Here is a 27,750-nt window from a genome sequence, read left to right on the forward strand (position 1 = left end):
GGAACACTAGGCCTATGTCCTGTATTAAAGACTTATGTTTTATCTGGTATTTATGTTAATGCTACTGGTCCGACATGTCCATGATTATAAAATACCACCATCAATGATCGCCTTAACTCTCCCTAAACAAAGTCATGCATAAAGTGTCTTTCTGATACATTACGCATAGGCTTTTCCATAGGCTTTTCCATAGGCTTTTCCATAGGCTTTTCCATAGGTTTTTCCATAGGCTTTTCCATAGGCTTTTCCATAGGTTTTTCCATAGGCTTTTCCATAGGCTTTTCCATAGGTTTTTCCATAGGCTTTTCCATAGGCTTTTCCATAGGCTTTTCCATAGGCTTTTCCATAGGCTTTTCCATAGGCTTTTTCATAGGCTTTTCCATAGGCTTTTTCATAGGCTTTTTCATAGGCTTTTCCATAGGCTTTTCCATAGGGTTTTCCATAGGGTTTTCCATAGGTTTTTTCATAGGCTTTTCCATAGGTTTTTCCATAGGCTTTTCCATAGGCTTTTCCATAGGCTTTTCCATAGGTTTTTTCATAGGCTTTTCCATAGGCTTTTCCATAGGGTTTTTCACAGGTTTTTCCATAGGCTTTTCCATAGGGTTTTTCACAGGCTTTTTCATAGGCTTTTCCACAGGCTTTTCCATAGGCTTTTCCATAGGCTTTTCCATAGGCTTTTTCATAGGCCTTTTCATAGGCTTTTTCCAAAATGGCACCCTATTACCTATGGGCCCTGGTCAAGAAGTAGTGCACTATATAGGGAATAAGGGGCCTTTTGGGACACAGCTATAGATGACTCATAAACATGTTAAAATGGTCCGTTTGGTATTGATCTGACTAGAGGGTCTATAAACGGGATTATTAGATTATATTTCATCCGATCAAACAACAAAATCCTAAATGAAGGATTTGGGATTGAGGATGGACCGGGGGCGTTGGTTGGACCACTTGAGACCAGGTGGCTGATTTGGGGGGGATTAGGGGCAGGGGTAAACAGACCCCTTAAAAATCCACTTAATGCTATTCCATTGACTGACTGAATGAGAAATATGTTAACACACACGCCAACCTCTGAGCAACATGTTGACATCATGTGCAATGGGGGCTTACTACGTGTGTGTGTGTGTGTGTGTGTGTGTGTGTGCGTTGGGTTAACGGTGAGGTATATGTGCCGTTTGGCCTCTGTCTGCCAAATAGCAGCCGGTAATACTTTGATGGTGTAAAATATGTGTAATCTACTGCGCCGTGTGACGCAATCACAGCTCCTTGTTGAAATTGGGATGAAGTGAGAGTTTAAAAAACAGAGAGTTCTGGACAAGGATCATAATGGCTGCTTAGTTACATCATGAAATATGTCAACAAGGATCATAATGGCTGCTTAGTTACATCATGAAATATGTCAACAAGGATCGATGCTCTACTGTAAGGTATAGAGCGGGGTGAAACCGTAGTGTGTCACAGCTGGTCCCAATTCACTTCCTACCCCTTGGTCCACCTCAGAGTTTCCCAAACTCGGCCCTGGGGACCACAAGGGCGCGCGCATTTCAGTTTGTTTTGGCCCCCTAGCACTACACAGTTGATTCAAATGATCAACTCCTCATCAAGCTTTACTGGACTGAATCAGCTGTGTAGTGCTAGGGGCAAGAACATGCACCCCTTGGGGGAGTTTGGGAAACACTGTCCTAACTATTTAATGTTTGGGAGGAAGGATGGGAGGGAGGGAGGGAGAGAGAGAGAGGGAGGGAGGGAGAGAGGGAGGGAGGGAGAGAGAGGAAGGCAGGGAGAGAGAGAGAGGAAGGCAGGGAGGGAGGGAGGGAGGGAGGGAGGGAGGGAGGGAGGGAGGGAGGGGAAGGCAGGGAGGGAGGGAGGGAGGGAGGGAGGGAGGGAGGGAGGGAGGGAGGGAGGCAGGCAGGCAGGGAGGGAGGGAGGGAGGGAGGGAGGGAGAGAGGCAGGGAGGGAGGGAGGGAGGGAGGGAGAGAGGCAGGGAGGGAGAGAGGGAGGGAGGGCAGGGAGAGAGGGAGGGAGGGAGAGAGGGAGAGAGGGAGAGAGGGAGGGAGGGAGGTGGACGCTCCACTATAACACTGCTTACGCCTATCTAAACAGTTCAGATCACCACACCGTCTAAGACCTTGACCTTTACCCTTTGTGTGGGATGTCATCCCCAGCGGTGCTCAGTGATAGGCTGCTGCTGCTGTCGTTCCTGGAGAAGAGCCAGGTGTGTGTAGTCTATCTGAACAGGAAGAACCAGGGATCACCTGACACCAGCCACCGACTGGAGAAACTCTCCCCATCAGAACTCAAGGCACAGTATACACACACTGCACACACACACTATAGATACACACACTGCACACACACACTGCACACACACACTATACATACACACACAGTACACACACACTGCACACACATACTATACATACACACACACACACACACTATATACACATACACTATACATACACACACTATATACACACACTATACATACACACACTGCACACACACACTGCATACACACACTATACATACAAACACACACTATATACACACACACTATACATACACACACTATATACACACACACTATACATACACACACTGCACACACTATATATTAAAAAGTATGTGGACACCCCTTCAAATGAGTGGATTAGGTTATTTCAGACACACCCGTTGCTGACAGGTGTATGAAATCGAGCACACAACCATGCAATCTCCATAGACAAACATTGGCAGTAGAATGGCCTTACTGAACAGCTCCGTGACGTTCAACATGGCACCATCATAGGATGCCACCTTTCCAACAAGTAATTTCGTCAAATTTCTGCCCTGCTAGAGCTGCCCCAGTCAACTGTAAGTGCTGTTATTGTGAAGTGGGAACGTCTAGGAGCAACAGCGGCTCAGCTGTGAAGTGGCAGGCCATACAAGCTCACAGAACGAGCCCAGCGAGTGCTGAAGCATAGCATGTAGAAATTGTCTGAATTTTTTGAAAAAAATACAGAATTCCAAAAAACGGCCAAAATCCAAACTGCCTCTGGAAGCAACGTAAACACAAGAACTGTTCGTTGGGAGCTTCATAAATTGGGTTTCCATGGCTGAACAGCCGCACACAGAGGAAACGTGATCTCTGGAGTGATTAATCACGCTTCACCATCTGGAAATCTGAGTTTGGCAGATGCCAGGAGAACGCTACCTTCCCCAATGTAGTCTGGTGGAGGAGATGTAATGGTCTGGGGCTGTTTTCATGGTTCGTGCCCTTTAGTTCCAGAGAAGGGAAATCTTAAAGCTACGGCATACAATGACATTATAGACGATTCTCTGCTTTTAACTTTGTGGCAACAGTTTGGGGAAGGCCCTTTCCTGTTTCAGCACGACAATGCCCCCGTGCACAAAGTGAGGTCCACATAGAAATGGTTTGTCGAGATCGGTGTCGAAGAACTTGACTGGCCTGCTCAGAGCCCTGACTTCAACCCAATCGAACACCTTTGGGAGGAATTGGAACAAAGAATGCCTAATTACCCAACATTAGTCCCCAACCTCACTAAAGCTTTTGTGGCTGAATTGAAGCAAGTCCCCACAGCAATGTTCCCAAGTGTGGAAAGCCTTCCCAGAAGAGTGGAGGCTGTTATAGCAGCAAAGGGGGGACCAACTCCATATTAATGCCCATGATTTTTGTAATGATCTCTATACCAGCCGTATGGTGAGACCACTATACCAGCCGTATGGTGAGACCACTATACCAGCCGTATGGTGAGACTACTATACCAGCCGTATCAGACCACTATACCAGCCGTATCAGACCACTATACCAGCCGTATCAGACCACTATACCAGCCGTATCAGACCACTATACCAGCCGTATCAGACCACTATACCAGCCGTATCAGACCACTATACCAGCCGTATCAGACCACTATACCAGCCGTATCAGACCACTATACCAGCCGTATGGTGAGACCACTATACCAGCCGTATCAGACCACTATACCAGCCGTATCAGACCACTATACCAGCCGTATGGTGAGACCACTATACCAGCCGTATCAGACCACTATACCAGCGGTATCAGACCTCTATACCAGCCGTATCAGACCACTATACCAGCCGTATGGTGAGACCTCTATACCAGCCGTATGGTGAGACCACTATACCAGCCGTATCAGACCACTATACCAGCCGTATCAGACCACTATACCAGCCGTATGGTGAGAACTCTATACCAGCCGTATCAGACCACTAAACCAGCCGTATGGTGAGACCACTATACCAGCCGTATCAGACCACTATACCAGCCGTATCAGACCACTACACCAGCCGTATGGTGAGAACTCTATACCAGCCGTATCAGACCACTATACCAGCCGTATCAGACCACTATACCAGCCGTATCAGACCACTATACCAGCCGTATGGTGAGAACTCTATACCAGCCGTATCAGACCACTATACCAGCCGTATCAGACCACTATACCAGCCGTATTGTGAGACCTCTATACCAGCCGTATCAGACCACTAAACCAGCCGTATTGTGAGACCTCTATACCAGCAGTATCAGACCTCTATACCAGCCGTATCAGACCACTATACCAGCCGTATCAGACCACTATACCAGCCGTATTGTGAGACCTCTATACCAGCCGTATCAGACCACTATACCAGCCGTATCAGACCTCTATACCAGCCGTATCAGACCACTATACCAGCCGTATCAGACCACTATACCAGCCGTATGGTGAGACCTCTATACCAGCCGTATCAGACCACTATACCAGCCGTATTGTGAGACCTCTATACCAGCCGTATCAGACCACTATACCAGCCGTATTGTGAGACCTCTATACCAGCCGTATGGTGAGACCACTATACCAGCCGTATCAGACCACTATACCAGCCGTATCAGACCACTATACCAGCCGTATGGTGAGACCACTATACCAGCCGTATCAGACCACTATACCAGCCGTATTGTGAGACCTCTATACCAGCCGTATCAGACCACTATACCAGCCGTATTGTGAGACCTCTATACCAGCCGTATCAGACCACTATACCAGCCGTATCAGACCACTATACCAGCCGTATCAGACCACTATACCAGCCGTATCAGACCTCTATACCAGCCGTATCAGACCACTAAACCAGTCGTATGGTGAGACCACTATACCAGCAGTATCAGACCACTATACCAGCCGTATCAGACCACTATACCAGCCGTATCAGACCTCCATACCAGCAGTATCAGACCACTATACCAGCAGTATCAGACAACTATACCAGCCGTATCAGACCACTATACCAGCCGTATGGTGAGACCACTATACCAGCCGTATCAGACCTCTATTCCAGCTGTATCAGACCACTATACCAGCCGTATCAGACCACTATACCAGCCGTATCAGACCTCTATACCAGCCGTATCAGACCACTAAACCAGTCGTATGGTGAGACCACTATACCAGCAGTATCAGACCACTATACCAGCCGTATCAGACCACTATACCAGCCGTATCAGACCTCTATACCAGCCGTATCAGACCTCTATACCAGCAGTATCAGACCACTATACCAGCAGTATCAGACCACTATACCAGCCGTATCAGTCCACTATACCAGCCGTATCAGACCACTATACCAGCCGTATGGTGAGACCACTATACCAGCCGTATCAGACCTCTATACCAGCCGTATCAGACCACTATACCAGCCGTATCAGACCACTATACCAGCCGTATGGTGAGACCTCTATACCAGCCGTATGGTGAGACCTCTATACCAGCCGTATCAGACCTCTATACCAGCCGTATCAGACCACTATACCAGCCGTATTGTGAGACCTCTATACCAGCCGTATCAGACCACTATACCAGCCGTATTGTGAGACCTCTATACCAGCCGTATCAGACCACTATACCAGCCGTATCAGACCTCTATACCAGCCGTGTCAGACCACTATACCAGCCGTATCAGACCACTATACCAGCCGTATGGTGAGACCTCTATACCAGCCGTATCAGACCACTATACCAGCCGTATCAGACCACTATACCAGCCGTATCAGACCACTATACCAGCCGTATCAGACCACTATACCAGCCGTATCAGACCACTATACCAGCCGTATCAGACCTCTATACCAGCCGTATGGTGAGAACTCTATACCAGCCGTATCAGACCACTATACCAGCCGTATCAGACCACTATACCAGCCGTATCAGACCACTATACCAGCCGTATCAGACCACTATACCAGCCGTATCAGACCTCTATACCAGCCGTATAAGACCACTATACCAGCCGTATGGTGAGACCACTATACCAGCAGTATCAGACAACTATACCAGCCGTATCAGACCACTATACGAGCCGTATGGTGAGACCACTATACCAGCCGTATCAGACCTCTATACCAGCCGTATCAGACCACTATACCAGCCGTATCAGACCACTATACCAGCCGTATGGTGAGACCTCTATACCAGCCGTATGGTGAGACCTCTATACCAGCCGTATCAGACCTCTATACCAGCCGTATCAGACCACTATACCAGCCGTATCAGACCACTATACCAGCCGTATGGTGAGACCTCTATACCAGCCGTATGGTGAGACCTCTATACCAGCCGTATCAGACCACTATACCAGCCGTATGGTGAGACCACTATACCAGCCGTATCAGACCACTATACCAGCCGTATTGTGAGACCTCTATACCAGCCGTATCAGACCACTTTACCAGCCGTATTGTGAGACCTCTATACCAGCCGTATCAGACCACTATACCAGCCGTATGGTGAGACCACTATACCAGCCGTATCAGACCTCTATACCAGCTGTATCAGACCACTATACCAGCCGTATCAGACCACTATACCAGCCGTATCAGACCTCTATACCAGCCGTATCAGACCACTAAACCAGTCGTATGGTGAGACCACTATACCAGCAGTATCAGACCACTATACCAGCCGTATCAGACCACTATACCAGCCGTATCAGACCTCTATACCAGCAGTATCAGACCACTATACCAGCAGTATCAGACCACTATACCAGCCGTATCAGTCCACTATACCAGCCGTATCAGACCACTATACCAGCCGTATTGTGAGACCTCCATACCAGCCGTATCAGACCACTATACCAGCCGTATCAGACCTCTATACCAGCCGTATCAGACTACTATACCAGCCGTATCAGACCACTATACCAGCCGTATGGTGAGACCTCTATACCAGCCGTATCAGACCACTATACCAGCCGTATTGTGAGACCTCTATACCAGCCGTATCAGACCACTATACCAGCCGTATTGTGAGACCTCTATACCAGCCGTATGGTGAGACCACTATACCAGCCGTATCAGACCACTATACCAGCCGTATCAGACCACTATACCAGCCGTATGGTGAGACCACTATACCAGCCGTATCAGACCACTATACCAGCCGTATTGTGAGACCTCTATACCAGCCGTATCAGACCACTATACCAGCCGTATTGTGAGACCTCTATACCAGCCGTATCAGACCACTATACCAGCCGTATCAGACCACTATACCAGCCGTATCAGACCACTATACCAGCCGTATCAGACCTCTATACCAGCCGTATCAGACCACTAAACCAGTCGTATGGTGAGACCACTATACCAGCAGTATCAGACCACTATACCAGCCGTATCAGACCACTATACCAGCCGTATCAGACCTCTATACCAGCAGTATCAGACCACTATACCAGCAGTATCAGACAACTATACCAGCCGTATCAGACCACTATACCAGCCGTATGGTGAGACCACTATACCAGCCGTATCAGACCTCTATTCCAGCTGTATCAGACCACTATACCAGCCGTATCAGACCACTATACCAGCCGTATCAGACCTCTATACCAGCCGTATCAGACCACTAAACCAGTCGTATGGTGAGACCACTATACCAGCAGTATCAGACCACTATACCAGCCGTATCAGACCACTATACCAGCCGTATCAGACCTCTATACCAGCCGTATCAGACCTCTATACCAGCAGTATCAGACCACTATACCAGCAGTATCAGACCACTATACCAGCCGTATCAGTCCACTATACCAGCCGTATCAGACCACTATACCAGCCGTATGGTGAGACCACTATACCAGCCGTATCAGACCTCTATACCAGCCGTATCAGACCACTATACCAGCCGTATCAGACCACTATACCAGCCGTATGGTGAGACCTCTATACCAGCCGTATGGTGAGACCTCTATACCAGCCGTATCAGACCTCTATACCAGCCGTATCAGACCACTATACCAGCCGTATTGTGAGACCTCTATACCAGCCGTATCAGACCACTATACCAGCCGTATTGTGAGACCTCTATACCAGCCGTATCAGACCACTATACCAGCCGTATCAGACCTCTATACCAGCCGTGTCAGACCACTATACCAGCCGTATCAGACCACTATACCAGCCGTATGGTGAGACCTCTATACCAGCCGTATCAGACCACTATACCAGCCGTATCAGACCACTATACCAGCCGTATCAGACCACTATACCAGCCGTATCAGACCACTATACCAGCCGTATCAGACCACTATACCAGCCGTATCAGACCTCTATACCAGCCGTATGGTGAGAACTCTATACCAGCCGTATCAGACCACTATACCAGCCGTATCAGACCACTATACCAGCCGTATCAGACCACTATACCAGCCGTATCAGACCACTATACCAGCCGTATCAGACCTCTATACCAGCCGTATAAGACCACTATACCAGCCGTATGGTGAGACCACTATACCAGCAGTATCAGACAACTATACCAGCCGTATCAGACCACTATACCAGCCGTATGGTGAGACCACTATACCAGCCGTATCAGACCTCTATACCAGCCGTATCAGACCACTATACCAGCCGTATCAGACCACTATACCAGCCGTATGGTGAGACCTCTATACCAGCCGTATGGTGAGACCTCTATACCAGCCGTATCAGACCTCTATACCAGCCGTATCAGACCACTATACCAGCCGTATCAGACCACTATACCAGCCGTATGGTGAGACCTCTATACCAGCCGTATGGTGAGACCTCTATACCAGCCGTATCAGACCACTATACCAGCCGTATGGTGAGACCACTATACCAGCCGTATCAGACCACTATACCAGCCGTATTGTGAGACCTCTATACCAGCCGTATCAGACCACTTTACCAGCCGTATTGTGAGACCTCTATACCAGCCGTATCAGACCACTATACCAGCCGTATGGTGAGACCACTATACCAGCCGTATCAGACCTCTATACCAGCTGTATCAGACCACTATACCAGCCGTATCAGACCACTATACCAGCCGTATCAGACCTCTATACCAGCCGTATCAGACCACTAAACCAGTCGTATGGTGAGACCACTATACCAGCAGTATCAGACCACTATACCAGCCGTATCAGACCACTATACCAGCCGTATCAGACCTCTATACCAGCAGTATCAGACCACTATACCAGCAGTATCAGACCACTATACCAGCCGTATCAGTCCACTATACCAGCCGTATCAGACCACTATACCAGCCGTATTGTGAGACCTCTATACCAGCCGTATCAGACCACTATACCAGCCGTATGGTGAGACCACTATACCAGCCGTATCAGACCTCTATACCAGCCGTATCAGACCACTATACCAGCCGTATCAGACCACTATACCAGCCGTATGGTGAGACCTCTATACCAGCCGTATGGTGAGACCTCTATACCAGCCGTATCAGAACACTATACCAGCCGTATCAGACCTCTATACCAGCCGTATCAGACCACTATACCAGCCGTATTGTGAGACCTCTATACCAGCCGTATCAGACCACTATACCAGCCGTATTGTGAGACCTCTATACCAGCCGTATCAGACCACTATACCAGCCGTATCAGACCTCTATACCAGCCGTATCAGACCACTATACCAGCCGTATCAGACCACTATACCAGCCGTATCAGACCACTATACCAGCCGTATCAGACCTCTATACCAGCCGTATCAGACCACTATACCAGCCGTATGGTGAGACCACTATACCAGCAGTATCAGACAACTATACCAGCCGTATCAGACCACTATACCAGCCGTATGGTGAGACCACTATACCAGCCGTATCAGACCTCTATACCAGCCGTATCAGACCACTATACCAGCCGTATCAGACCACTATACCAGCCGTATCAGACCACTATACCAGCCGTATCAGACCACTATACCAGCCGTATCAGACCTCTATACCAGCCGTATAAGACCACTATACCAGCCGTATGGTGAGACCACTATACCAGCAGTATCAGACAACTATACCAGCCGTATCAGACCACTATACCAGCCGTATGGTGAGACCACTATACCAGCCGTATCAGACCTCTATACCAGCCGTATCAGACCACTATACCAGCCGTATCAGACCACTATACCAGCCGTATGGTGAGACCTCTATACCAGCCGTATGGTGAGACCTCTATACCAGCCGTATCAGACCTCTATACCAGCCGTATCAGACCACTATACCAGCCGTATCAGACCACTATACCAGCCGTATGGTGAGACCTCTATACCAGCCGTATGGTGAGACCTCTATACCAGCCGTATCAGACCACTATACCAGCCGTATGGTGAGACCACTATACCAGCCGTATCAGACCACTATACCAGCCGTATTGTGAGACCTCTATACCAGCCGTATCAGACCACTTTACCAGCCGTATTGTGAGACCTCTATACCAGCCGTATCAGACCACTATACCAGCCGTATGGTGAGACCACTATACCAGCCGTATCAGACCTCTATACCAGCTGTATCAGACCACTATACCAGCCGTATCAGACCACTATACCAGCCGTATCAGACCTCTATACCAGCCGTATCAGACCACTAAACCAGTCGTATGGTGAGACCACTATACCAGCAGTATCAGACCACTATACCAGCCGTATCAGACCACTATACCAGCCGTATCAGACCTCTATACCAGCAGTATCAGACCACTATACCAGCAGTATCAGACCACTATACCAGCCGTATCAGTCCACTATACCAGCCGTATCAGACCACTATACCAGCCGTATTGTGAGACCTCTATACCAGCCGTATCAGACCACTATACCAGCCGTATGGTGAGACCACTATACCAGCCGTATCAGACCTCTATACCAGCCGTATCAGACCACTATACCAGCCGTATCAGACCACTATACCAGCCGTATGGTGAGACCTCTATACCAGCCGTATGGTGAGACCTCTATACCAGCCGTATCAGAACACTATACCAGCCGTATCAGACCTCTATACCAGCCGTATCAGACCACTATACCAGCCGTATTGTGAGACCTCTATACCAGCCGTATCAGACCACTATACCAGCCGTATTGTGAGACCTCTATACCAGCCGTATCAGACCACTATACCAGCCGTATCAGACCTCTATACCAGCCGTATCAGACCACTATACCAGCCGTATCAGACCACTATACCAGCCGTATCAGACCACTATACCAGCCGTATCAGACCTCTATACCAGCCGTATCAGACCACTATACCAGCCGTATGGTGAGACCACTATACCAGCAGTATCAGACAACTATACCAGCCGTATCAGACCACTATACCAGCCGTATGGTGAGACCACTATACCAGCCGTATCAGACCTCTATACCAGCCGTATCAGACCACTATACCAGCCGTATCAGACCACTATACCAGCCGTATGGTGAGACCTCTATACCAGCCGTATTGTGAGACCTCTATACCAGCCGTATCAGACCTCTATACCAGCCGTATCAGACCACTATACCAGCCGTATCAGACCACTATACCAGCCGTATGGTGAGACCTCTATACCAGCCGTATGGTGAGACCTCTATACCAGCCGTATCAGACCACTATACCAGCCGTATCAGACCACTATACCAGCCGTATGGTGAGACCACTATACCAGCCGTATCAGACCACTATACCAGCCGTATTGTGAGACCTCTATACCAGCCGTATCAGACCACTATACCAGCCGTATTGTGAGACCTCTATACCAGCCGTATCAGACCACTATACCAGCCGTATGGTGAGACCTCTATACCAGCCGTATCAGACCACTATACCAGCCGTATCAGACCACTATACCAGCCGTATGGTGAGACCACTATACCAGCCGTATCAGACCACTATACCAGCCGTATTGTGAGAACTCTATACCAGCCGTATCAGACCACTATACAAGCCGTATTGTGAGACCTCGATACCAGCCGTATCAGACCACTATACCAGCCGTATCAGACCTCTATACCAGCCGTATCAGACCTCTATACCAGCCTTATCAGACTACTATACCAGCCGTATCAGACCACTATACCAGCCGTATCAGACCACTATACCAGCCGTATCAGACCTCTATACCAGCCGTATCAGACCACTATACCAGTCGTATGGTGGGACCACTATACCAGCCGTATCAGACCTCTATACCAGCCGTATCAGACCACTATACCAGTCGTATGGTGGGACCACTATACCAGCAGTATCAGACAACTATACCAGCCGTATCAGACCACTATACCAGCCGTATGGTGAGACCACTATACCAGCCGTATCAGACCACTATACCAGCCGTATCAGACCACTATAGCAGCCGTGTCAGAACACTATACCAGCCGTATGGTGAGACCACTATACCAGCAGTATCAGACCACTATACCAGCCGTATGGTGAGAACTCTATACCAGCCGTATCAGACCACTATACCAGCCGTTTCAGTCCACTATACCAGCCGTATGGTGAGACCTCTATACCAGCCGTATCAGACCACTATACCAGCCGTATCAGACCACTATACCAGCAGTATTGTGAGACCTCTATACCAGCCGTATCAGACCACCAACCAGCCGTATTGTGAGACCTCTATACCAGACGTATCAGACCTCTATACCAGCCGTATCAGACCACTATACCAGCTGTATGGTGAGACCACTATACCAGCAGTATCAGACAACTATACCAGCCGTATCAGACCACTATACCAGCCGTATGGTGAGACCACTATACCAGCCGTATCAGACCTCTATACCAGCCGTATCAGACCTCTATACCAGCCGTTTCAGACCACTATACCAGCCGTATCAGACCTCTATACCAGCCGTATCAGACCTCTATACCAGCCTTATCAGACTACTATACCAGCCGTATCAGACCACTATTCCAGCCGTATCAGACCACTATACCAGCCGTATCAGACCTCTATACCAGCCGTATCAGACCACTATACCAGTCGTATGGTGGGACCACTATACCAGCCGTATCAGACCTCTATACCAGCCGTATCAGACCACTATACCAGTCGTATGGTGGGACCACTATACCAGCCGTATCAGACCACCATACCAGCCGTATGGTGAGAACTCTATACCAGCCGTATCAGACCACTATACCAGCCGTTTCAGTCCACTATACCAGCATTATGGTGAGACCTCTATACCAGCCGTATCAGACCACTATACCAGCCGTATCAGACCACTATACCAGCAGTATTGTGAGACCTCTATACCAGCCGTATCAGACCACCAACCAGCCGTATTGTGAGACCTCTATACCAGACGTATCAGACCTCTATACCAGCCGTATCAGACCACTATACCAGCTGTATGGTGAGACCACTATACAAGCAGTATCAGACAACTATACCAGCCGTATCAGACCACTATACCAGCCGTATCAGACCACTATACCAGCCGTATCAGACCACTATACCAGCCGTATCAGACCACTATACCAGCTGTATGGTGAGACCACTATACCAGCAGTATCAGACAACTATACCAGCCGTATCAGACCACTATACCAGCCGTATGGTGAGACCACTATACCAGCCGTATCAGACCTCTATAGCAGCCGTATCAGACCACTATACCAGCCGTAACAGACCACTATACCAGCCGTATGGTGAGACCTCTATACCAGCCGTATGGTGAGACCTCTATACAAGCCGTATCAGACCACTATACCAGCCGTATGGTGAGACCACTATACCAGCCGTATCAGACCACTATACCAGCCGTATCAGACCACTATACCAGCCGTGTCAGAACACTATACCAGCCGTATGGTGAGACAACTATACCAGCAGTATCAGACCACTATACCAGCCGTATCAGATCACTATACCAGCCGTATGGTGAGACCACTATACCAGCAGTATCAGACCACTATACCAGCCGTATCAGACCACCATACCAGCCGTATGGTGAGAACTCTATACCAGCCGTATCAGACCACTATACCAGCCGTTTCAGTCCACTATACCAGCATTATGGTGAGACCTCTATACCAGCCGTATCAGACCACTATACCAGCCGTATCAGACCACTATACCAGCAGTATTGTGAGACCTCTATACCAGCCGTATCAGACCACCAACCAGCCGTATTGTGAGACCTCTATACCAGACGTATCAGACCTCTATACCAGCCGTATCAGACCACTATACCAGCTGTATGGTGAGACCACTATACAAGCAGTATCAGACAACTATACCAGCCGTATCAGACCACTATACCAGCCGTATCAGACCACTATACCAGCCGTATCAGACCACTATACCAGCCGTATCAGACCACTATACCAGCTGTATGGTGAGACCACTATACCAGCAGTATCAGACAACTATACCAGCCGTATCAGACCACTATACCAGCCGTATGGTGAGACCACTATACCAGCCGTATCAGACCTCTATAGCAGCCGTATCAGACCACTATACCAGCCGTAACAGACCACTATACCAGCCGTATGGTGAGACCTCTATACCAGCCGTATGGTGAGACCTCTATACAAGCCGTATCAGACCACTATACCAGCCGTATGGTGAGACCACTATACCAGCCGTATCAGACCACTATACCAGCCGTATCAGACCACTATACCAGCCGTGTCAGAACACTATACCAGCCGTATGGTGAGACAACTATACCAGCAGTATCAGACCACTATACCAGCCGTATCAGATCACTATACCAGCCGTATGGTGAGACCACTATACCAGCAGTATCAGACCACTATACCAGCCGTATCAGACCACTATACCAGCCGTATGGTGAGACCTCTATACCAGCCGTATGGTGAGAACTCTATACCAGCCGTATCAGACCACTATACCAGGCGTTTCAGACCACTATACCATCCTTATGGTGAGACCTCTATACCAAACGTATCAGACCACTATACCAGCCGTATCAGACCTCTATACCAGCCGTATCAGACCACTATACCAGCCGTATTGTGAGACCTCTATACCAGCCGTATCAGACCACTATACCAGCCGTATTGTGAGACCTCTATACCAGCCGTATCAGACCTCTATACCAGCCGTATCAGACCACTATACCAGCCGTATCAGACCACTATACCAGCCGTATCAGACCACTATACCAGCTGTATGGTGAGACCACTATACCAGCAGTATCAGACAACTATACCAGCCGTATCAGACCACTATACCAGCCGTATGGTGAGACCACTATACCAGCCGTATCAGACCTCTATACCAGCCGTATCAGACCACTATACCAGCCGTATGGTGAGACCACTATACCAGCCGTATGGTGAGACCTCTATACCAGCCGTATCAGACCACTATACCAGCCGTATGGTGAGACCACTATACCAGCCGTATCAGACCACTATACCAGCCGTATTGTGAGACCTCTATACCAGCCGTATCAGACCACTATACCAGCCGTATTGTGAGACCTCTATACCAGCCGTATCAGACCACTATACCAGCCGTATGGTGAGACCACTATACCAGCCGTATCAGACCACTATACCAGCCGTATTGTGAGACCTCTATACCAGCCGTATCAGACCACTATACCAGCCGTATTGTGAGACCTCTATACCAGCCGTATCAGACCACTATACCAGCCGTATTGTGAGACCTCTATACCAGCTGTATCAGACCACTATACCAGCAGTATCAGACCACTATACCAGCCGTATCAGACCACTATACCAGCCGTATCAGAACACTATACCAGCCGTATGGTGTGACCTCTATACCAGCCATATGGTGAGACCTCTATACCAGCCGTATCAGACCACTATACCAGCCGTATCAGACCACTATACCAGCCGTATGGTGAGACCACTATACCAGCCGTATCAGACCACTATACCAGCCGTATGGTGAGACCTCTATACCAGCCGTATCAGACCACTATACCAGCCGTATGGTGAGACCTCTATACCAGCCGTATCAGACCTCTATACCAGCCATATGGTGAGACCTCTATACCAGCCGTATCAGACCACTATACCTGCCGTATCTCACCACTATAACAGCCGTATCAGACCACTATACCAGCCATATCAGAACACTATACCAGCCGTATGGTGAGACCTCTATACCAGCCGTATCAGACCACTATACCAGCAGTATCGGACTACTATACCAGCCATATCAGACCTCTATACCAGCCGTATGGTGAGACCTCTATACCAGCCGTATGGTGAAGACCTCTATACCAGCCGTATGGTGAGACCTCTATACCAGCCGTATGGTGAGACCTCTATACCAGCCGTATCAGACCTCTATACCAGCTGTATCAGACCACTATACCAGCCGTATCAGACAACTATACCAGCCGTATCAGACCTCTATACCATTCGTATCAGACCACTAAACCAGTCGTATGGTGAGACCACTATACCAGCAGTATCAGACCACTATACCAGCCGTATCAGACCACTATACCAGCCGTATCAGACCTCTATACCAGCAGTATCAGACCACTATACCAGCAGTATCAGACCACTATACCAGCCGTATCAGACCACTATACCAGCCGTATCAGACCACTATACCAGCCGTATTGTGAGACCTCTATACCAGCCGTATCAGACCACTATACCAGCCGTATTGTGAGACCTCTATACCAGCCGTATCAGACCTCTATACCAGCCGTATCAGACCACTATACCAGCTGTATCAGACCTCTATACCAGCCGTATGGTGAGACCTCTATACCAGGCGTTTCAGACCACTATACCATCCTTATGGTGAGACCTCTATACCAAACGTATCAGACCACTATACCAGCCGTATCAGACCTCTATACCAGCCGTATCAGACCACTATACCAGCCGTATTGTGAGACCTCTATACCAGCCGTATCAGACCACTATACCAGCCGTATTGTGAGACCTCTATACCAGCCGTATCAGACCTCTATACCAGCCGTATCAGACCACTATACCAGCCGTATCAGACCACTATACCAGCCGTATCAGACCACTATACCAGCTGTATGGTGAGACCACTATACCAGCAGTATCAGACAACTATACCAGCCGTATCAGACCACTATACCAGCCGTATGGTGAGACCACTATACCAGCCGTATCAGACCTCTATACCAGCCGTATCAGACCACTATACCAGCCGTATGGTGAGACCACTATACCAGCCGTATGGTGAGACCTCTATACCAGCCGTATCAGACCACTATACCAGCCGTATGGTGAGACCACTATACCAGCCGTATCAGACCACTATACCAGCCGTATTGTGAGACCTCTATACCAGCCGTATCAGACCACTATACCAGCCGTATTGTGAGACCTCTATACCAGCCGTATCAGACCACTATACCAGCCGTATGGTGAGACCACTATACCAGCCGTATCAGACCACTATACCAGCCGTATTGTGAGACCTCTATACCAGCCGTATCAGACCACTATACCAGCCGTATTGTGAGACCTCTATACCAGCCGTATCAGACCACTATACCAGCCGTATTGTGAGACCTCTATACCAGCTGTATCAGACCACTATACCAGCAGTATCAGACCACTATACCAGCCGTATCAGACCACTATACCAGCCGTATCAGAACACTATACCAGCCGTATGGTGAGACCTCTATACCAGCCATATGGTGAGACCTCTATACCAGCCGTATCAGACCACTATACCAGCCGTATCAGACCACTATACCAGCCGTATGGTGAGACCACTATACCAGCCGTATCAGACCACTATACCAGCCGTATGGTGAGACCTCTATACCAGCCGTATCAGACCACTATACCAGCCGTATGGTGAGACCTCTATACCAGCCGTATCAGACCTCTATACCAGCCATATGGTGAGACCTCTATACCAGCCGTATCAGACCACTATACCTGCCGTATCTCACCACTATACCAGCCGTATCAGACCACTATACCAGCCGTATGGTGAGACCTCTATACCAGCCGTATGGTGAGAACTCTATACCAGCCGTATCAGACCACTATACCAGGCGTTTCAGACCACTATACCATCCTTATGGTGAGACCTCTATACCAAACGTATCAGACCACTATACCAGCCGTATCAGACCTCTATACCAGCCGTATCAGACCACTATACCAGCCGTATTGTGAGACCTCTATACCAGCCGTATCAGACCACTATACCAGCCGTATTGTGAGACCTCTATACCAGCCGTATCAGACCTCTATACCAGCCGTATCAGACCACTATACCAGCCGTATCAGACCACTATACCAGCCGTATCAGACCACTATACCAGCTGTATGGTGAGACCACTATACCAGCAGTATCAGACAACTATACCAGCCGTATCAGACCACTATACCAGCCGTATGGTGAGACCACTATACCAGCCGTATCAGACCTCTATACCAGCCGTATCAGACCACTATACCAGCCGTATGGTGAGACCACTATACCAGCCGTATGGTGAGACCTCTATACCAGCCGTATCAGACCACTATACCAGCCGTATGGTGAGACCTCTATACCAGCCGTATCAGACCTCTATACCAGCCATATGGTGAGACCTCTATACCAGCCGTATCAGACCACTATACCTGCCGTATCTCACCACTATACCAGCCGTATCAGACCACTATACCAGCCGTATGGTGAGACCTCTATACCAGCCGTATGGTGAGAACTCTATACCAGCCGTATCAGACCACTATACCAGGCGTTTCAGACCACTATACCATCCTTATGGTGAGACCTCTATACCAAACGTATCAGACCACTATACCAGCCGTATCAGACCTCTATACCAGCCGTATCAGACCACTATACCAGCCGTATTGTGAGACCTCTATACCAGCCGTATCAGACCACTATACCAGCCGTATTGTGAGACCTCTATACCAGCCGTATCAGACCTCTATACCAGCCGTATCAGACCACTATACCAGCCGTATCAGACCACTATACCAGCCGTATCAGACCACTATACCAGCTGTATGGTGAGACCACTATACCAGCAGTATCAGACAACTATACCAGCCGTATCAGACCACTATACCAGCCGTATGGTGAGACCACTATACCAGCCGTATCAGACCTCTATACCAGCCGTATCAGACCACTATACCAGCCGTATGGTGAGACCACTATACCAGCCGTATGGTGAGACCTCTATACCAGCCGTATCAGACCACTATACCAGCCGTATGGTGAGACCACTATACCAGCCGTATCAGACCACTATACCAGCCGTATTGTGAGACCTCTATACCAGCCGTATCAGACCACTATACCAGCCGTATTGTGAGACCTCTATACCAGCCGTATCAGACCACTATACCAGCCGTATGGTGAGACCACTATACCAGCCATATCAGACCACTATACCAGCCGTATTGTGAGACCTCTATACCAGCCGTATCAGACCACTATACCAGCCGTATTGTGAGACCTCTATACCAGCCGTATCAGACCACTATACCAGCCGTATTGTGAGACCTCTATACCAGCTGTATCAGACCACTATACCAGCCGTATCAGACCACTATACCAGCCGTATCAGAACACTATACCAGCCGTATGGTGAGACCTCTATACCAGCCATATGGTGAGACCTCTATACCAGCCGTATCAGACCACTATACCAGCCGTATCAGACCACTATACCAGCCGTATGGTGAGACCACTATACCAGCCGTATCAGACCACTATACCAGCCGTATGGTGAGACCTCTATACCAGCCGTATCAGACCACTATACCAGCCGTATGGTGAGACCTCTATACCAGCCGTATCAGACCTCTATACCAGCCATATGGTGAGACCTCTATACCAGCCGTATCAGACCACTATACCTGCCGTATCTCACCACTATACCAGCCGTATCAGACCACTATACCAGCCATATCAGAACACTATACCAGCCGTATGGTGAGACCTCTATACCAGCCGTATCAGACCACTATACCAGCAGTATCAGACTACTATACCAGCCATATCAGACCTCTATACCAGCCGTATGGTGAGACCTCTATACCAGCCGTATGGTGAAGACCTCTATACCAGCCGTATGGTGAGACCTCTATACCAGCCGTATGGTGAGACCTCTATACCAGCCGTATCAGACCTCTATACCAGCTGTATCAGACCACTATACCAGCCGTATCAGACAACTATACCAGCCGTATCAGACCTCTATACCAGCCGTATCAGACCACTAAACCAGTCGTATGGTGAGACCACTATACCAGCAGTATCAGACCACTATACCAGCCGTATCAGACCACTATACCAGCCGTATCAGACCTCTATACCAGCAGTATCAGACCACTATACCAGCAGTATCAGACCACTATACCAGCCGTATCAGACCACTATACCAGCCGTATCAGACCACTATACCAGCCGTATTGTGAGACCTCTATACCAGCCGTATCAGACCACTATACCAGCCGTATGGTGAGACCACTATAACAGCCGTATCAGACCTCTATACCAGCCGTATCAGACCACTATACCAGCTGTATCAGACCTCTATACCAGCCGTATGGTGAGACCTCTATACCAGGCGTTTCAGACCACTATACCATCCTTATGGTGAGACCTCTATACCAAACGTATCAGACCACTATACCAGCCGTATCAGACCTCTATACCAGCCTTATCAGACCACTATACCAGCCGTATTGTGAGACCTCTATACCAGCCGTATCAGACCACTATACCAGCCGTATTGTGAGACCTCTATACCAGCCGTATCAGACCTCTATACCAGCCGTATCAGACCACTATACCAGCCGTATCAGACCACTATACCAGCCGTATCAGACCACTATACCAGCTGTATGGTGAGACCACTATACCAGCAGTATCAGACAACTATACCAGCCGTATCAGACCACTATACCAGCCGTATGGTGAGACCACTATACCAGCCGTATCAGACCTCTATACCAGCCGTATCAGACCACTATACCAGCCGTATGGTGAGACCACTATACCAGCCGTATGGTGAGACCTCTATACCAGCCGTATCAGACCACTATACCAGCCGTATGGTGAGACCACTATACCAGCCGTATCAGACCACTATACCAGCCGTATTGTGAGACCTCTATACCAGCCGTATCAGACCACTATACCAGCCGTATTGTGAGACCTCTATACCAGCCGTATCAGACCACTATACCAGCCGTATGGTGAGACCACTATACCAGCCGTATCAGACCACTATACCAGCCGTATTGTGAGACCTCTATACCAGCCGTATCAGACCACTATACCAGCCGTATTGTGAGACCTCTATACCAGCCGTATCAGACCACTATACCAGCCGTATTGTGAGACCTCTATACCAGCTGTATCAGACCACTATACCAGCAGTATCAGACCACTATACCAGCCGTATCAGACCACTATACCGGCCGTATCAGAACACTATACCAGCCGTATGGTGAGACCTCTATACCAGCCATATGGTGAGACCTCTATACCAGCCGTATCAGACCACTATACCAGCCGTATCAGACCACTATACCAGCCGTATGGTGAGACCACTATACCAGCCGTATCAGACCACTATACCAGCCGTATGGTGAGACCTCTATACCAGCCGTATCAGACCACTATACCAGCCGTATGGTGAGACCTCTATACCAGCCGTATCAGACCTCTATACCAGCCATATGGTGAGACCTCTATACCAGCCGTATCAGACCACTATACCTGCCGTATCTCACCACTATACCAGCCGTATCAGACCACTATACCAGCCATATCAGAACACTATACCAGCCTAATGGTGAGACCTCTATACCAGCCGTATCAGACCACTATACCAGCAGTATCAGACTACTATACCAGCCATATCAGACCTCTATACCAGCCGTATGGTGAGACCTCTATACCAGCCGTATGGTGAAGACCTCTATACCAGCCGTATGGTGAGACCTCTATACCAGCCGTATGGTGAGACCTCTATACCAGCCGTATCAGACCTCTATACCAGCTGTATCAGACCACTATACCAGCCGTATCAGACAACTATACCAGCCGTATCAGACCTCTATACCAGCCGTATCAGACCACTAAACCAGTCGTATGGTGAGACCACTATACCAGCAGTATCAGACCACTATACCAGCCGTATCAGACCACTATACCAGCCGTATCAGACCTCTATACCAGCAGTATCAGACCACTATACCAGCAGTATCAGACCACTATACCAGCCGTATCAGACCACTATACCAGCCGTATCAGACCACTATACCAGCCGTATTGTGAGACCTCTATACCAGCCGTATCAGACCACTATACCAGCCGTATGGTGAGACCACTATAACAGCCGTATCAGACCTCTATACCAGCCGTATCAGACCACTATACCAGCTGTATCAGACCTCTATACCAGCCGTATGGTGAGACCTCTATACCAGCCGTATCAGACCACTATACCAGCCGTATGGTGAGACCACTATACCAGCCGTATCAGACCTCTATACCAGCCGTATCAGACCACTATACCAGCCGTATCAGACCACTATACCAGCCGTATGGTGAGACCTCTATACCAGCCGTATGGTGAGACCTCTATACCAGCCGTATCAGACCACTATACCAGCCGTATCAGACCACTATACCAGCCGTATGGTGAGACCACTATACCAGCCGTATCAGACCACTATACCAGCCGTATTGTGAGACCTCTATACCAGCCGTATCAGACCACTATACCAGCCGTATTGTGAGACCTCTATACCAGCCGTATCAGACCACTATACCAGCCGTATTGTGAGACCTCTATACCAGCCGTATCAGACCACTATACCAGCCGTATCAGACCTCTATACCAGCCGTATCAGACCACTATACCAGCCATATGGTGAGACCTCTATACCAGCCGAATCAGACCACTATACCAGCCGTATCAGACCACTATACCAGCCGTATGGTGAGACCACTATACCAGCCGTATCAGACCACTATACCAGCCGTATTGTGAGACCTCTATACCAGCCGTATCAGACCACTATACCAGCCGTATTGTGAGACCTCTATACCAGCCGTATCAGACCACTATACCAGCCGTATCAGACCTCTATACCAGCCGTATCAGACCACTATACCAGCCTTATCAGACTACTATACCAGCCGTATCAGACCACTATACCAGCCGTATCAGACCACTATACCAGCCGTATGGTGAGACCACTATACCAGCCGTATCAGACCACTATACCAGCCGTATTGTGAGACCTCTATACCAGCCGTATCAGACCACTATACCAGCCGTATTGTGAGACCTTTTTTCCCAGCCGTATCAGACCACTATACCAGCCATATGGTGAGACCTCTATACCAGCCGAATCAGACCACTATACCAGCCGTATCAGACCACTATACCAGCCGTATGGTGAGACCACTATACCAGCCGTATCAGACCACTATACCAGCCGTATTGTGAGACCTCTATACCAGCCGTATCAGACCACTATACCAGCCGTATTGTGAGACCTCTATACCAGCCGTATCAGACCACTATACCAGCCGTATCAGACCTCTATACCAGCCGTATCAGACCACTATACCAGCCTTATCAGACTACTATACCAGCCGTATCAGACCACTATACCAGCCGTATCAGACCACTATACCAGCCGTATCAGACCTCTATACCAGCCTTATCAGACCACTATACCAGTCGTATGGTGGGACCACTATACCAGCCTTATCAGACCTCTATACCAGCCGTATCAGACCACTATACCAGTCGTATGGTGGGACCACTATACCAGCAGTATCAGACAACTATACCAGCCGTATCAGACCACTATACCAGCCGTATGGTGAGACCACTATACCAGCCGTATCAGACCACTATACCAGCCGTATCAGACCACTATAGCAGCCGTTTCAGAACACTATACCAGCCGTATGGTGAGACCACTATACCAGCAGTATCAGACCACTATACCAGCCGTATCAGACCACTATACCAGCCCTATGGTGAGACCTCTATACCAGCCGTATGGTGAGACTACTATACCAGCAGTATCAGACCACTATACCAGCCGTATCAGACCACTATACCAGCCGTATGGTGAGAACTCTATACCAGCCGTATCAGACCACTATACCAGCCGTTTCAGACCACTATACCAGCCTTATGGTGAGACCTCTATTCCAGCCGTATCAGACCACCATTCCAGCCGTATTGTGAGACCTCTATACCAGCCGTATCAGACCTCTATACCAGCCGTATCAGACCACTATACCAGCCGTATCAGACCACTATACCAGCCGTATGGTGAGACCTCTATACCAGGCGTTTCAGACCACTATACCATCCTTATGGTGAGACCTCTATACCAAACGTATCAGACCACTATACCAGCCGTATCAGACCTCTATACCAGCCTTATCAGACCACTATACCAGCCGTATTGTGAGACCTCTATACCAGCCGTATCAGACCACTATACCAGCCGTATTGTGAGACCTCTATACCAGCCGTATCAGACCTCTATACCAGCCGTATCAGACCACTATACCAGCCGTATCAGACCACTATACCAGCCGTATCAGACCACTATACCAGCTGTATGGTGAGACCACTATACCAGCAGTATCAGACAACTATACCAGCCGTATCAGACCACTATACCAGCCGTATGGTGAGACCACTATACCAGCCGTATCAGACCTCTATACCAGCCGTATCAGACCACTATACCAGCCGTATGGTGAGACCACTATACCAGCCGTATGGTGAGACCTCTATACCAGCCGTATCAGACCACTATACCAGCCGTATGGTGAGACCACTATACCAGCCGTATCAGACCACTATACCAGCCGTATTGTGAGACCTCTATACCAGCCGTATCAGACCACTATACCAGCCGTATTGTGAGACCTCTATACCAGCCGTATCAGACCACTATACCAGCCGTATGGTGAGACCACTATACCAGCCGTATCAGACCACTATACCAGCCGTATTGTGAGACCTCTATACCAGCCGTATCAGACCACTATACCAGCCGTATTGTGAGACCTCTATACCAGCCGTATCAGACCACTATACCAGCCGTATTGTGAGACCTCTATACCAGCTGTATCAGACCACTATACCAGCAGTATCAGACCACTATACCAGCCGTATCAGACCACTATACCGGCCGTATCAGAACACTATACCAGCCGTATGGTGAGACCTCTATACCAGCCATATGGTGAGACCTCTATACCAGCCGTATCAGACCACTATACCAGCCGTATCAGACCACTATACCAGCCGTATGGTGAGACCACTATACCAGCCGTATCAGACCACTATACCAGCCGTATGGTGAGACCTCTATACCAGCCGTATCAGACCACTATACCAGCCGTATGGTGAGACCTCTATACCAGCCGTATCAGACCTCTATACCAGCCATATGGTGAGACCTCTATACCAGCCGTATCAGACCACTATACCTGCCGTATCTCACCACTATACCAGCCGTATCAGACCACTATACCAGCCATATCAGAACACTATACCAGCCTAATGGTGAGACCTCTATACCAGCCGTATCAGACCACTATACCAGCAGTATCAGACTACTATACCAGCCATATCAGACCTCTATACCAGCCGTATGGTGAGACCTCTATACCAGCCGTATGGTGAAGACCTCTATACCAGCCGTATGGTGAGACCTCTATACCAGCCGTATGGTGAGACCTCTATACCAGCCGTATCAGACCTCTATACCAGCTGTATCAGACCACTATACCAGCCGTATCAGACAACTATACCAGCCGTATCAGACCTCTATACCAGCCGTATCAGACCACTAAACCAGTCGTATGGTGAGACCACTATACCAGCAGTATCAGACCACTATACCAGCCGTATCAGACCACTATACCAGCCGTATCAGACCTCTATACCAGCAGTATCAGACCACTATACCAGCAGTATCAGACCACTATACCAGCCGTATCAGACCACTATACCAGCCGTATCAGACCACTATACCAGCCGTATTGTGAGACCTCTATACCAGCCGTATCAGACCACTATACCAGCCGTATGGTGAGACCACTATAACAGCCGTATCAGACCTCTATACCAGCCGTATCAGACCACTATACCAGCTGTATCAGACCTCTATACCAGCCGTATGGTGAGACCTCTATACCAGCCGTATCAGACCACTATACCAGCCGTATGGTGAGACCACTATACCAGCCGTATCAGACCTCTATACCAGCCGTATCAGACCACTATACCAGCCGTATCAGACCACTATACCAGCCGTATGGTGAGACCTCTATACCAGCCGTATGGTGAGACCTCTATACCAGCCGTATCAGACCACTATACCAGCCGTATCAGACCACTATACCAGCCGTATGGTGAGACCACTATACCAGCCGTATCAGACCACTATACCAGCCGTATTGTGAGACCTCTATACCAGCCGTATCAGACCACTATACCAGCCGTATTGTGAGACCTCTATACCAGCCGTATCAGACCACTATACCAGCCGTATTGTGAGACCTCTATACCAGCCGTATCAGACCACTATACCAGCCGTATCAGACCTCTATACCAGCCGTATCAGACCACTATACCAGCCATATGGTGAGACCTCTATACCAGCCGAATCAGACCACTATACCAGCCGTATCAGACCACTATACCAGCCGTATGGTGAGACCACTATACCAGCCGTATCAGACCACTATACCAGCCGTATTGTGAGACCTCTATACCAGCCGTATCAGACCACTATACCAGCCGTATTGTGAGACCTCTATACCAGCCGTATCAGACCACTATACCAGCCGTATCAGACCTCTATACCAGCCGTATCAGACCACTATACCAGCCTTATCAGACTACTATACCAGCCGTATCAGACCACTATACCAGCCGTATCAGACCACTATACCAGCCGTATGGTGAGACCACTATACCAGCCGTATCAGACCACTATACCAGCCGTATTGTGAGACCTCTATACCAGCCGTATCAGACCACTATACCAGCCGTATTGTGAGACCTTTTTTCCCAGCCGTATCAGACCACTATACCAGCCATATGGTGAGACCTCTATACCAGCCGAATCAGACCACTATACCAGCCGTATCAGACCACTATACCAGCCGTATGGTGAGACCACTATACCAGCCGTATCAGACCACTATACCAGCCGTATTGTGAGACCTCTATACCAGCCGTATCAGACCACTATACCAGCCGTATTGTGAGACCTCTATACCAGCCGTATCAGACCACTATACCAGCCGTATCAGACCTCTATACCAGCCGTATCAGACCACTATACCAGCCTTATCAGACTACTATACCAGCCGTATCAGACCACTATACCAGCCGTATCAGACCACTATACCAGCCGTATCAGACCT

General features: G+C 48.9%; 1 protein-coding gene across 1 annotated transcript in view; it reads left to right on the plus strand.

The window, feature by feature from the left end:
• Window positions 1-27,750, plus strand: part of LOC110505954 (WD repeat-containing and planar cell polarity effector protein fritz homolog) — a 134,036-nt gene that overhangs the window by 16,448 nt on the left and 89,838 nt on the right. Inside the window, exon 7 of the mRNA XM_036973643.1 lies at window positions 2,166-2,302. Within this exon, the coding sequence (XP_036829538.1) occupies window positions 2,166-2,302 (137 nt within the window). The remainder of the gene's footprint in view (window positions 1-2,165; window positions 2,303-27,750) is intronic.

This window comes from Oncorhynchus mykiss, unplaced genomic scaffold (genome assembly GCF_013265735.2).
Source record: "Oncorhynchus mykiss isolate Arlee unplaced genomic scaffold, USDA_OmykA_1.1 un_scaffold_280, whole genome shotgun sequence".
Lineage (NCBI taxonomy): Eukaryota > Metazoa > Chordata > Actinopteri > Salmoniformes > Salmonidae > Oncorhynchus > Oncorhynchus mykiss.